At 35.9% G+C, this 13,732-nt stretch overlaps 3 protein-coding genes across 3 annotated transcripts; all 3 read left to right on the top strand.

Moving 5' to 3' along the window:
* Positions 1-2,947: 2,947 nt before the first annotated feature.
* On the top strand, positions 2,948-3,483 carry LOC135137060 (cuticle protein 19-like). Its single transcript, XM_064066597.1, has 2 exons — positions 2,948-3,178; positions 3,229-3,483. Exons 1-2 carry the CDS (start codon positions 2,948-2,950, stop codon positions 3,481-3,483), a joined length of 486 nt encoding a protein of 161 aa, XP_063922667.1.
* A 5,346-nt stretch (positions 3,484-8,829) lies between these two features.
* LOC135137059 (cuticle protein 19-like) lies at positions 8,830-9,402 on the top strand. Its single transcript, XM_064066596.1, has 3 exons — positions 8,830-8,841; positions 8,897-9,097; positions 9,148-9,402. Exons 1-3 carry the CDS (start codon positions 8,830-8,832, stop codon positions 9,400-9,402), a joined length of 468 nt encoding a protein of 155 aa, XP_063922666.1.
* Positions 9,403-11,215: 1,813 nt separating this feature from the next.
* Positions 11,216-13,728, top strand: LOC135137057 (heterogeneous nuclear ribonucleoprotein A1-like). Its single transcript, XM_064066595.1, has 6 exons — positions 11,216-11,232; positions 11,354-11,719; positions 11,771-12,046; positions 12,958-13,032; positions 13,084-13,416; positions 13,468-13,728. Exons 1-6 carry the CDS (start codon positions 11,221-11,223, stop codon positions 13,726-13,728), a joined length of 1,323 nt encoding a protein of 440 aa, XP_063922665.1. The 5' UTR covers positions 11,216-11,220.
* Positions 13,729-13,732: the final 4 nt, after the last annotated feature.

Here is a 13,732-nt window from a genome sequence, read left to right as displayed (position 1 = left end):
AAAATTTTTCGAAATTCAAATGCCTACGTTCTTAGTTCCTTATTTTCAGATATCAATTTCTCAATGTAAATCTTTAATTTTCGCTTCTCGTATTTGAAATTTCGGCTTGACTTTCAAATTTTCAACTTGTCATTCCTGAATGCCTAATTTTAAATTCCTAATCTTCAAAACCTCTATTTTCGGTAATAAATTATCAGGTTCTAAACGCCAAATGTTTGCAAATTTCCAAATTTCCAATTCTTAATTTTCAGTTTCAAATTCTAATTGTTCTAATTCAGATTCTCAGTTACCAATTTCCGAATTTCAGATTTCTCTTTTCAGTTAAGAATTTTAAATTACAGATTATAAATTCTCAAATTCCCAACCCTCAATCTTAAGTTTCTATGTTTTCCTCAGTTTCCTGTTTTCGTTTCCCAAAATTATTAATTTTTGGTTTCCGAATTCTCAGATCTCAATTTCCAATTCTAAATACTAACTCCTAATGTCAAAATTTTTATATTTCTAATTCCAAATTCCTTAATTCATACTTCTTTGATCTTAGATTCCATTTCCAGCTGCGAGTTCTCAATTTGCGTTTCATGTATTTTAAATTCCAGCTTCACTTTCAAATTGCCAAGTTTTTAATCCAGAATTTGAATTTTGAATTTTCGACCTCCTGAAGAATATAAATCTTCGTATTTGAAATTACAAAATTTCCTTAAAAATTCCTAGTTCTCGAATTTTTGATCTCGGTACTCAATTCCTAAATTCTCAGCTTCGAAATTCTCCTCACTTTCCAAATGCAAAATTTTCTGAACTTCGAATTCCTAAATTCTCAGGTTTTAATTTCTAGTACCTACGTTCCTAAATTCGTAATTTTCGATTCCCAATTCCCAAAACTCCTGTTTTCAGAAATAAATTATCAGGAGCTTAAGTTTTATGGTTCGGTTTGCAAACTTAGAAATTTCCAATTCCTAATTCTCAATTTTCCACATTCTTTCTTTTCAGTTCAAAAATTTGTAAATTCCAAATTAGAAATTCTCAAGTTCTTAACTCGCAACACTAAGTTTCCATATTTTCCTCAGTTTTCTGTTTTTGTTTCCTAAATTGATAAATTTTTGGTTTTCGAATTCTCAAATGACGATTTTCAATTATAAATACTAACTCTTAATGCCAAAATTTTTATATTTCCATTTCCAAATTCCTAAATTTATACTTTTTTGATGTTAGATTCCATTTCCGATTGTGAGTTCTCAATTTGCGTTTTATGTATTTTAAATTCCCAAGTTGTTAGTCCAGAATTTGCAAATTCTAAGAGCAAATTTCTTATTATTCCGAATTCCAAAAATTTTTTAAAATTTTTTAGTACCACTGTTAGGAACTCCTAAAGAAAGAAAATAAGTATCTGTATTTAAATTCCAAATTCTCTTTAAAACTCCTAGTTCACGAATTTTTAAATCTCAGTTTTCAATCGCCAAATTCCCAGTTTCGAAATTCACACTTTCTAAATGCATCTTTAATTTCGAATTCCTGAATCCTCAGCTTTTAATTTCTATTACTACGTTCCTAAATTCGTAATTTTCGATCCCAATTCTCAAAATCCCTTTTCTGAGTAAGAAATTATCAGGAGCTAAATTTTCATTACAGTTTGCAAATTCAGAAATTTCCAATTCGTAATTCTCAGTCAAATAGCAGTATTTAATTTCCAATTTCACGTTTCCCGAATCCAGGTTCTCAGTTACCAATTTCAGAATTTCACCATTTTTTTTTGAGTTCCAGAATTTTTAAATTTCAAATTAGAAATTCTCAAATTCTTAACTCGTAACACTTAAGTTTACAACTTCTCAATTTCTTCCCAAATTTGGATGCTCTACTTCTCAATTAGTAATTTCTACTTTCTGAACTCAATGGGTTTGATTTATTTAAAAAAATTTATATCTAAAATTAGAAACCTATTTATTATTTTGATTTTGTAGCACTTTTATAGCGTTTTTAATTTATTGCAAACAAACTTCCTAAACCCACCCACTAAATAAAATGTAAACAAATCCGAGACGGAAGCAATAGAATTTAGTAACCTGAATGTAAAAAATAAAATAAATGTAGGGACAAAATAAGACAAAATAACATTAATAGAGATCCATTAAATTACACAAATAATAAAAATTGGAGCACGCTGCAGTAATAACAAGCAAATAACTTTCAGTGCGTTTGTAAATTATATAAGAGCAATTTTGATTTATATGGAAGTAAAAACGATATATGAGAGTTATTTATCTTGTTTAAGTACTCCACTTAGATGCTACCGTGCCGTTAATTTCATTTATTAGTTTAATCGTGACGTGAAATTAATAACACCCAAACACAAGTTAGATAATGAAATATATCACGAAAAAAACATAAAGTAGTAAAAGCGACAATTAATATGCATAAGGTAGCGCCCATTTCAAGTCCACATATACGAAAAAACGCTATCTTTCCAACAGAATAACAATATTATCACGCCGTACCCAAATGAAGCAATTTTCACTAATGTATTCACTTCTCCTGAAATTACCCAACAGGTACAAATCTTAACAGAGTGTGACTGCATTACTACACACCATAAAAAAATAATTTACATCTACCTAATTACTTAACAATATAACAAAATTCACAATTACTAAAAGTGGGTGTCAACAACCAGTAGCTGTACCACTTTTCGTTCGAACTAATAGAGTTATTAGATAAGTCAATACCGTTACAATTGTTAACCAATCGATTTTTTAGACCAAACAAATTCGGAAACGATTTATTAAAATTAAACCGATTATATAACTTCATGTCCAAATCGCAAACCCAACTATCACACTGTACATGTGGTGGATTCGGTGAACGGTACCGACTATTTTTCAATTAGGTATAAAAGCCGGGTTGCGAATTTTTAAAGTCAGTTCAGTCCGACACCACAAACAATCAAGTCAGAACAATGTTTGCATCCTCGAGTTTACAGATTTTGGGATTCGCCCTCGTGGTACTTCTGGTGGACGCCGCCCCCCAGCACGGCCACCACGCCACTTCCTACGCTTCCGTCACCAGACACGATTCCCACCCCCAGATCCACACTCTGGTTAAAGCCACCCTTCCTGTCGCCGTCCACACCCAACTGCACGCCGCCCCCGTTTTAGCCCAGCCGGTTCATCACACCGTAGACTACCATGTATGTACCCTTTTTTGTTTTTTTTTTTTTGTTCTAATGATGATTTGCAGGCTCACCCCAAATATGCTTTCAAATATGGAGTTCAAGATCACCATACCGGTGATGTTAAAGAGCAAGAGGAGTCTAGAGATGGGGATGTGGTGAAAGGGTCGTACTCTGTCCATGAACCCGATGGTACTATCCTGACTGTCCACTACACCGCTGATAAGCACAGCGGGTTCAATGCTGTGGTTCAAAGGTCGGGACATGCTGCTCACCCCCAACATGTTCAGCATGCCGTTGTTGCCGTCCCGGTTCACCACTAAAGAATTGTTTGTTGTATAATTGTTGTTTATTTTTGTAAAAATAAAATTATTTTTGATAAGAATTTGTCGTTTGATTTTATTTATTAGTCTTGCTTAGATTTTAAAACATCTAAATTTCAATTTTCAAATTCCAATTATTGAAATTCAACTCGTAGCTTTCAATTTTCCAAACTCTCAATTTCCTCTGCTCGTATCACAATTTCCGATATTCCAATTCTCAATTATTAATTATTGGTTTCCGAGTTCTGAAAACTCAAGTTCCACATTCTAAATATCAATTCCTATTGCCAAAATTTGTATATTGCCAGTCTAAATTCCTAAATTCTTAAGTCCTATTTTCAGATATTCATTTTCCATTGTGAATTCTCACTTTCATGCTTTTCGTGTTGTAAATTCAGGTTTAACGTTAATCCAGAATTTTCTTTCTTCCCATTTGAAATTCCAAAATTCTGTTTAAAATTCACACTTTCCGAATTTTTATATCTCAGTTCTTGGTTCAAAAATTCCCAATTTAGGAATTTACACTTTTTGATGTAAGAGTTCCAAGTTTTTTTTCACATTTTAAATTCTCACTTCATTTTCAAATTCCTAAGTTGTCAATCCAAAATTTTCAAGTTCAAAATTCCAATTATTCCAAATTCCATTTTTTTTTTATTTCTTCAAACACCACTGTTCCGAAAAAATAAAAATCTTGTTATTTGAAATTCCCAAATTCTGCTTAAAATTCCCACTTTTCGAATTTTTAAATGTCAGTTTCTGTTCAAAAATTCCCAGTTTGGAAATTCTCACTTTTTCAATGTAAGAGTTCCAAGTTCTTAATTTCAAATTTCTGAATTCTTAGCTCACAAGAATTAATTTTTAATACATGAGTTTCTAAATTCCTAGTTTTCAATTACCTGTTCTCAATTAAAAATTATCAGATAATAAATGCTCAATTTTCATTGCTCAATTTTCAAATTTCGCAATTTTCAATTCTTAATTCTCAGTTTTCAAATTCCAATTGTTGAAATACAAATAGTATTTTTTAATTTTCGGTTTGAATTTTCCCAAAACCAGGTTCTCAGTTACCAATTTCAGAATTTTACAGATATTTTTTTCAGTTCCAGAATTTTTAAATTCCAAATTTGGAATTCTCATAATTTCGACCCGTAACTTTTAAGTGTTCGACTTCTTAATTCTCGATTTTTGTATCGAAAATTCAGATTTTCCAGTTCTCAATTATTAATTTATGATTTCGGAATTCTCAAATCTTAATTTCCAAATTCTGAATACTAATTCCTAATGGCAAAATAATTATATTTCCAATTTCAAATTCCTAAATTCTGATGAGGTCCTTATTCTCAGATTTCCATTTCCTAATGTGAGTCCTTAATTTGCACTTTCTATATTTTAAATTCCCACTTCGCTTTTAAATTCCCAAGTTGTCAATCCAGAATTTTTAATTACAAGTTCAAAATTCCAATTATTCCAAATTCCAAACTTTTTTGTTTATTTCTTCAAACACCACTGTTCCGAAAAAATAAACATTTTGATATTTGAAATTCCCAAATTATGTTTAAAATTCCCACTTTTCGAATTTTTAGATGTCAGTTGTCGGTTCAAAAATTCCCAGTTTAGAAATTCTCACATTTTCAATGCAAGAGTTCCAAGTTCTTAATTTCAAATTCCTGAATTCTTACCTCACAGGAATTAATTTCTAGTACTTGAGTTTTTAAATTCCTAGTTTTCAATTACCTGTTCTCAATGCTCAATCTTCATTGCTCAGTTTTCAAATATCGAAATTTTCAATTCTTAAATCTCAGTTTTCAAATTCCAATTGTTAAATAACAAATAGTAATTTTTAATTTTCGGTATGAATTTTCCCAAAACCAGATTCTCAGTTAGCAATTTCCGAATTTGACACATCTCTTTTCAGTCCCAGAATTTTGAAATTCCAAATTTGGAATTCTCATTCATTTCAACTCGTAATTCTCAAGTGTTCGTGTTCTTAATTCCCGATTTTTGTATCGAAAATTGGGATGTTCCAGTCCTCAATTAATAATTTACGATTTCGGAATTCTCAAATCTCGATTTACAAATTCTGAATATTAATTCCTAATGCCAAAATGTGTGTATTTCCAATTTCAATTTGTAAATTCTGATGAGTTCTTTATTCTCAGAAATCCATTTCCCACTGTTAGTTCACGTTCCATATTTTAAATTCCTACTTCACTTTCAAAGTTCCCAAGTTGTCAATCCAGAATTTTCAAATACAACTTCAAAATTCCAATCATTCCAAATTAAAAAAAAAAATTACATTCTGATGAAGTTCTTCTTAAAATTTCTAGTTGCCGAATATTTAAATCTCAATTCTCAATTTACAAATTCCCAGTTACAAAATTCTCACTTTCCAACATCATTTTTTTTAAATCATTAATTCGAATTTCTGAATTCACAGTTTACAGTGTCTAATTTTTTGTCTGCGGTTTTAAATTCCTAATTTTCAATTACCAATTTCCAAACTTTTATTCTCAGTTAAAAATTATCAGGTTGTAAATGCTAAATTTTCATTGCTCAGTTTCAAAATTTAGCAATTTATAATTCTCAATTCTCAGTTTTCAAATTCCAGTTGTTGGAATTACAAATAGTAATTTTTATATTTTCAAATTCGTGTTCTCTGTATCTAGGTTTTCAGTTACCAATTCCCGAGTTTCACAGATCTCTCTGTTTCAGTCCAGAAATTCTCAAATTCTCAACTCACAACCATGTTTCCGTCTTTTTCTCAATTTCCTGCTTTTGTTTCCCAAAATTACTAATTTCTGGTTTCCGAATTTTTAAATCTCAGTTCTCAATTCCCAAATTCCCACTTTCGAAATTCTAACTTTCCAAATGCAAAATTTTCAAATCCTTAATTTCGAATTCTTGAATTCGCAGCTTACGGTGCTTAATTTCCAGAATTCGCGTTACTAAATTCCCAATTCCCAAATTCCTACTCTCAGTTACAACTTATTAAGGTTGTAAATGCTAAATTTTCATTGCTTTTGCAAATTTCGAAATTTCCCAATTCAAGAATTTCACACTACGTTTTTTTAACACTACGTCTCGAACTCCTGAAGGATAAAAACCGTCGTATTTGAAACTTCAAAATTGTCTCGAAAATTTTTATTTTGCGAATTTTGAAAGCTCAGTTCTCAATTCTCAAATTCCCCGTTTCAAAATTCTCATTTCCCAAATAAAAGGTTTAACAAATTTTTGATTTCGAATTCCCGAAGTCTTAGTTTATACTACTTAATTTCTAGTACTTGTGTTCCTAAATGCCTGATTTTGAATTCCTAATTTTCAAATATTCTATTCTCAGTAATAAATTGTTGTTTCCAAATTTCCAGTTCTTAATTTTTAGTTTCCAAATTATAATTGTTGAATTACAGGTAGTAATTATTTATTTCCAAAGTCAAGTTCGCCGGATGCAGGTTCTCAGTTACCAATTCCCAAATTTCACAGATGTTCTTTTCAGTCCAAAATTTTAAATTCCAAATTAGGAATTCTCAAATTTTCAACTCACCACCTCAAGTCCACGTTTTCCTCAGTCTCCTCTTTTTACTTCCCAAACTTATTAATGGCTGGTTTCCGAATTCCCAAATCCCAATTTCCAAATCCGAAGTACTAATTCCTAATGCCAACATTTTACTAAACCAGGTTCTCAGTTACCAATTTCCGAATTTCACAGATATTTCTTTTCAGTTCCAGAATTTTTAAATTCAAAATTTGAAATTTTCAAAATTTCAACTTGTAACTCAAATTTCTGAGTTCTCAGTTTCCTATTTTTGTATGGAAAATTCGGATTTAATAATTTACGATTTCGGAATTCTCAAATCTCAATTTACAAATTCCGAATATTAATTCCTAATGTCAAAATGAAATTTCTATTTTTTTTTAATATTTCCAATTTGAAATTCTTAAATTCTGATGAGGTCCTTATTCTCAGATATTCATTTCTCTTTGTGAGTTCTTAATTTGCATTTCCCATATTTTAAATTCCCACTTCATTTTCAAATTCCTGAGTTGTCAATCCAGAATTTTCAAATAACAAGTTCAATATTCCAATTATTCCAAATTCCAAAAAAGTTCTTAAAATTCCTAGTAACCGAATATTTTAATCTTACTTCTCAATTCCAAAATTCCCCGTTTCGAAACTCTCAATTTCTAAATTCTTAATTTCGAATTCCTGAATTCACAGTTTACACTGTCTCATTTTTTGTGCCTTTCGTCTTAAATCCCTAATTTTCAAACTCTCATTTTCATTTATAAATTATCAGGTTCTAAATGCCTAATTGTCATTGCGCAGTTTACAAATTTGGGTAAATTTCCAATTCTTAATTTTCGCTTTTCAAATTACAAATAGTGATTTTTAGTTCCAACTGCAAGGTCCCTGAATCCTGATTCCCAGTTGGCAATTCCTGAATTTGACAGATCTCTCTTTTCAGTTCCAGAATTTTTAATTTGAGATTAGAAATTCTTGAATTCTCAGTAGTCCAATTCTCAATTATTAATTTCTAATTTATGAATTCTCAAAATTCAGTTACCAAATTCCAAGTAGCTACTAAGTTCTAAAGTTCTATTTCCAATTCCAAATTTCTAAGTTGTCAGTTTCATAATTTTTAAATTGCAAGTCCCAATTTCCATTTGTTTCAAATTCCAATTTTTTTTAGATTTTTGCAACACCACAGCTTCGAACTCCTGAAGAATAAAAATCTTCGTGTTTGTAATTCCAAAATTCTGTTTAAAATTCCTAGTTCCGAAATTTTTAAGTCTCATTTCTAAATTCCCCAATTCCTTGTTCCGAAATTCTCCAATTCTCAACTCGTACTTCTTAACTTTCCAGTTTTCAGTGACTTATTAATTTCTAGTTCCTGATTTCTTGAATCTCAGTTACAAATTTCACAATACTAATCTCTAATACCAGTTTAAAATTTTCAAAATTTTGCCAAATTGGTACCACCGATGGAAGTACCAAGACAATAATGGTACTTTTTTCTCTATTAACAATTTGTGTTTATTCTAGTACAACGCCAAATAAACATTCTCCACCTACAAACAACCAAAACACGAATTACCAAACCCAGCTTCGAGTACCCTAAGTAGGTTACCAGATATTCGACACCGTTACAATTGTCAATCACTCGTATTATTTATGCAAAATAAATTTGGAAACATTTATTAAAATCAAACCGATTATATAACCCCTCGACAACAAAGTACCCAAACACATATCCGTGCAGTGAACGGTACCATTTTTCCTACTATAAAAGCCAGTTGTCGAATTTGTAACTCCAGTTGAGTACGACACTTCCAATCAACCAAACCAGAATGTTCACCAAAGTAATTATTTCATTACAAACAACTAGACAAAAAAATAATAATAATATTGTTACAGATTTTAGCTCTTTCCTTGGTGGTACTTTGTGCCCGCGCCCAACACGGCCACCACGCCACCTCCTACGCCTCCGTCACCCGACACGACTCCCACCCCCAAATCCACACCCTTGTTAAAGCCACCCTTCCTGTAGCCGTCCACACCCAGCTCCACGCCGCTCCCGTTGTAGCACATCCGGTACACCACACCGTGGACTACCATGTAAGTACCATCAGATAATACGAGACAAGTGTGACAATATTTGGTTGCAGGCCCATCCCCAATACAACTTCAAATATGGAGTCCAGGACCACCACACCGGTGATATTAAAGAACAGGAGGAAAGTCGTGATGGAGATGTCGTCAAAGGCTCTTACTCCGTCCATGAACCCGATGGTACCATCTTGACCGTCCACTACACCGCTGACAAGCACAGTGGGTTCAACGCTGTGGTCCAAAGGTCCGGACACGCCGCCCACCCTCAACATGTTCAACACGCAGTAGTTGCAGTACCCGTTCATCATTAAGAATTGTTTTGTTTAGATAAATGTTTTTATATTTTTTTACAAAATATATTTATTTTAATAGTACCTTTGTGTTTTGTGTTTACTTGATGGCAACCACTTTAGAACTATATATTGAGCAGTACAGAAAAAATGGTTCAAATTTTAGTACGAAATATTCTTTTTTTTTGCAAATCTCTATTTACCAAGGTAGTACCGAAGCAGAATGGTCCGAGAATATTAATAAAGCATAGTTTGGTGGTACTAAGATAATTCAGTTTCCGCAAGCCACCGTTTAGTAACATTTTTTTTTTCTTTAACAAAAAGTGGTACCAGACTGACCCAAAATTTCCCCGGTCCTACACCAACCAAAACCTCTGTGTCTTACATAATTCCCTCAAATTTCGATATCGTCCAACAATAAAGTTACCTCAGGAATTCCACACTTATCTAACTCAATTAAGTACTAACAGGTTCTGCTTATGCAGCGCTTAATTAAAATGCAAATTAATAGAACACCCGAACACACTTTTTATCGCCTTTTAAATTAAAACCAAAACTCGCTCAATTTCGCGAAGATGATCGCTCACACCGCGCTTACGCAAGTACTGCAAGTACCGGAAACCATTAATCGTAGCACCAATTACTTCCAGAACTTTGCGCAACTCGAAATATGCACGTGTCCTTGACTCACAAAGGGATTAGGTAAAAAGCGGTCGCTTTCGGTGACGAAACGCTTACTTAACGACAATCTAGTACGTTTTTTACTTCCGACACACCCACGGACAGTCGGGTGGTACTTTCGGGAAAAGCGCCACGATGGGTCTATTTTTAGAAGCAACATTGACATTTGGAAGGTGGTACCCGAAACTCGTTCGATTTGCGCGTGGATAAACAATGAAAATGTCAGTGGTACTAAGGTCAGTGGCAGCTGTTGGACGAGATTAGCTTCCGAAATTAATGATCGGTGAAAGAGCTGGAGGCGCCGAACGAGTTCGGGACTAGAAGATGGTAGAGTTGGGTAATTCAAGTTGGTACGACTGAGGAAAGTCACGTCTAATTTTAGATTAAAGGCGACGATTTGGGTAGTACTTGAGTTTTTTAAGCGTGTGAAGAAGATTATATCATAGTTGCAAAATGGTCGCGGTGAATACTTGAATAAATCTCCGAAACTGGACTAAAATTTTTTGTTCGAATTTTGGACATTAGTACCAAATACCTCAGCTCCATTAGCGATTATTTCGAAATTAAAGTAGATGTTAGGAATCTTAAATGCGGCGACAACGAATATCAGGGTTGTATTGTTGGGGTGACCACGATCAAGTACCATGTAGTACCTCGTTCTTATTTCCAGCCTTATCTGCTCTGAACAATAAAATCAGATAACAGAAAGTAGTGAAACCTTGGTTTCAGAAAGACTAAAGTTTTTTTTGGTGGTGGTACTTGACCCGGCGCCGCCACTGGCGTCCGAGAATGCATCCAATAAATTCAGAGTAAAGGTTATGCAAGAAATAAGAAATCATATCGCAATCAATAATGACCGGAATGCTGATGGCTTTTAATTTAGCGTTTCTCAACATTTTGCCCTTCATCTTCAAAAACATGATTTATGGTACTCATTGTTTTTGTCGCTGAAAAGCGTCGCAGCGGTACCACCCTTTTTCGGACTACTGTGTCGACACAACCTCTGCCCAAATCTTGATCTGGGTCAACCCATTGCGCAAAGGCAAAGTCAGTAAGCCACAGGGCCCAGTTTCCATTGACAGTGAAGGTGCTCAAAAATAAGTATAAAAAGATCGTGGTGGATCCTCACACTCAGTCAGCTCTAGCACTTCTCACAACATGTTCGATAAGGTGTGTGTTCCTCAGTACCTCGGTACTTTCAAACTTTAAGTTAAATTTTACTTAAGTATAGTTAGCAAGCAACCACGACACATTGTTCGGTACTATCTGGTACGACTTAACCCTTTTCCAGGTTTTGGGTATCGCTGTGTTGGTGGCTTGCGCCCAGGCCCTGGGTGAGCACGGCCACGCCACTTCGTACGCCTCCTTCTCGCAACACATCGGCCACGCCGGCCCCGCCATCGCCAAAGTCGCCGCTCCCGTGTTCGCCGCCCACGCCGCCCCCATCGTGGCGTCGCACGGCATCGCCAGCTCGTACTCTGGTTTGTCCTTCGGCGCGGTGCACGCCGCTCCCGCTTTCCACGCCGCCCCTCTGGCCATCCCCGCCGCTCCTGTGGTGCACTCCGCCCCTCTAGTGCACGCCGCTCCTGTGGTGCACGCCGCCCCCGCCATTCACGCCGCCCCCGTCGCAGTGAAGGCCGTCGCCGTCGAGCCATACGTAACTACTTTTTAGCTTGTTTGTCTCGACTTTGAGGTGGTACTTTTGCAGGCTCCTCCTAAGTACGACTTCAGCTACGGCGTGGAGGACCACCACACTGGTGACATCAAGTCCCAGCACGAGACCCGCGATGGTGACGTAGTGAAGGGTTCGTACTCCGTGGTGGACCCTGATGGTACTCATCGTACCGTGCATTATTCCGCCGACCATCATAGCGGTTTTAACGCCGTAGTGGAGCGTTCAGGACACGCCGTTCACCCTGGTCATGTTGCCAAAGCTATTGTGGCCGCCCCCGTGGCGAAGGCGGTGGTCGCCGCCCCCGTGCCCGTGCACGGCTACGGGTTGGGCATTGGCGCCTACGGTCACTATTAGGTTTCCAGAACGCGCATATCCTGTATAGAGCGAATTATTTTTTTACTTATTCTTGTACAAAATAATTTTAATAAATATTTTCACAATTTCCTGGTGATTAATGGTTGTTATCTAACTGTGAAGATTGCTTAAAAATTTACATAAAAAGTGAGAGACCTGGTTTCGCATAACTTGAGGCGATAAGTAGAGCGACTTGTCAAACTACAAGAAATTAAAATTATCGTTACAAATTCCGCAGACGTTGGTGGAGGAGTAAGATTAATGCACTCGTGAGAATGTGAATTTTGGAGTAATTGGCTTTCTAATTACGACATGTGGCGTAATTTTATACGCCGGAGAAGACAAGAATCACACTTTTATGCGGTATTAGAAATTAAAAGTCCGCGACGTTGAAAACGCTCACAATCAACTTTCAACATCGCTCCAGAAAAAACCAATCTTTAATCAAACCAGACACGAATTCCCGGTTTTTTCACTACGGAATTAACCTCAAAGGTCGCTTTTCTCGCAATCCAGATCCAGAAAAACTCTAGCATCAAACCGTAGCGACCGAGCGTGAAGGCTGCACTTGAACACTTACTAATCACAATAAAATAAGTCGACTTAATTAAGCAAATCAGCTTAACGATTTCGTTAAATAATAAGGTTATTAACATATGATAATGTAGCTATGCAACGCATAAAGTTGATCTCATTACCGTGAAAAGCAACCAAAGAAAGCCCATTACGTGTCTTTACCGTAACCTTAGCAGCTATTAGGTCAACAGTCGGTTTCACAAAACATTCAAATTGAGAAAGAGTACTTGGCAATGTTCTTTATTGTTTAATTTAAAAATATATACAAAAACTAATAATTCGAGGTCTAGAATAAAACGCAGATTCTTATAAATATCGAAAGTCGGAAGGAACAATCAGTGTCGAGCAACATGTTCTCCAAACAAGTGAGTACTGTGGTGGTACTGATCGACTTCGGTACGACTTTTTTGCTTCAGGGTTTCTTCCTCCTGGCGTGTCTGGTTTATGGTACTAGCGCCACCTATGTCAAATCTCCATATGCTGGCTACGGTGGATATGGTGGGTACGACGGTTATGGTGGAGGTGCCACATCGTACGTCAATGTAGAAACCGCAGCGGTACCAGTCTACAACGCTTACCCCAAGTACGCAGTACCAGTATATGGGTACGCCGCCTACCCTAAGTACGGCTACGGAGCTGGGTACGCTGGAGGATACGGAGGTGGATACGGGGGTGGATACGGGGGTGGATACGGGGGTGGATACGACGGTGGATACGACGGTGGATACGGCGGTGAAAAGGACCACTACGTAAAGCTGCCTTCTGACACATTTTCAACAAGTACTAATTTTAACTTTTAGGCTTATCCGAAGTACCAGTACAGTTACGGGGTTCACGATCCCCACACCGGCGACCACAAATCTCAGGAGGAAATTCGGGATGGGGATGTCGTGAAGGGTTCCTATTCGGTGGCCGATCCTGATGGTACTTTGCGTACCGTTCACTACACGGCCGATGATCATAATGGGTTCAACGCGGTTGTCACCAAGCAGGGGCATGCGGTGCACCCGGTACCACTCTACGGGAAGGGGTACGCGGAGCCCCTTTATGAGCACTATTAATTTT

This window comes from Zophobas morio, unplaced genomic scaffold (assembly GCF_036711695.1).
Source record: "Zophobas morio isolate AGI-343-1 ecotype UQ-CSIRO unplaced genomic scaffold, CSIRO_AGI_Zmor_V1 ptg000028l, whole genome shotgun sequence".
Classification (NCBI taxonomy): domain Eukaryota; kingdom Metazoa; phylum Arthropoda; class Insecta; order Coleoptera; family Tenebrionidae; genus Zophobas; species Zophobas morio.
Note: the sequence above shows the minus strand (reverse complement) of the source record. Positions and strands in the feature narration are given on the sequence as shown.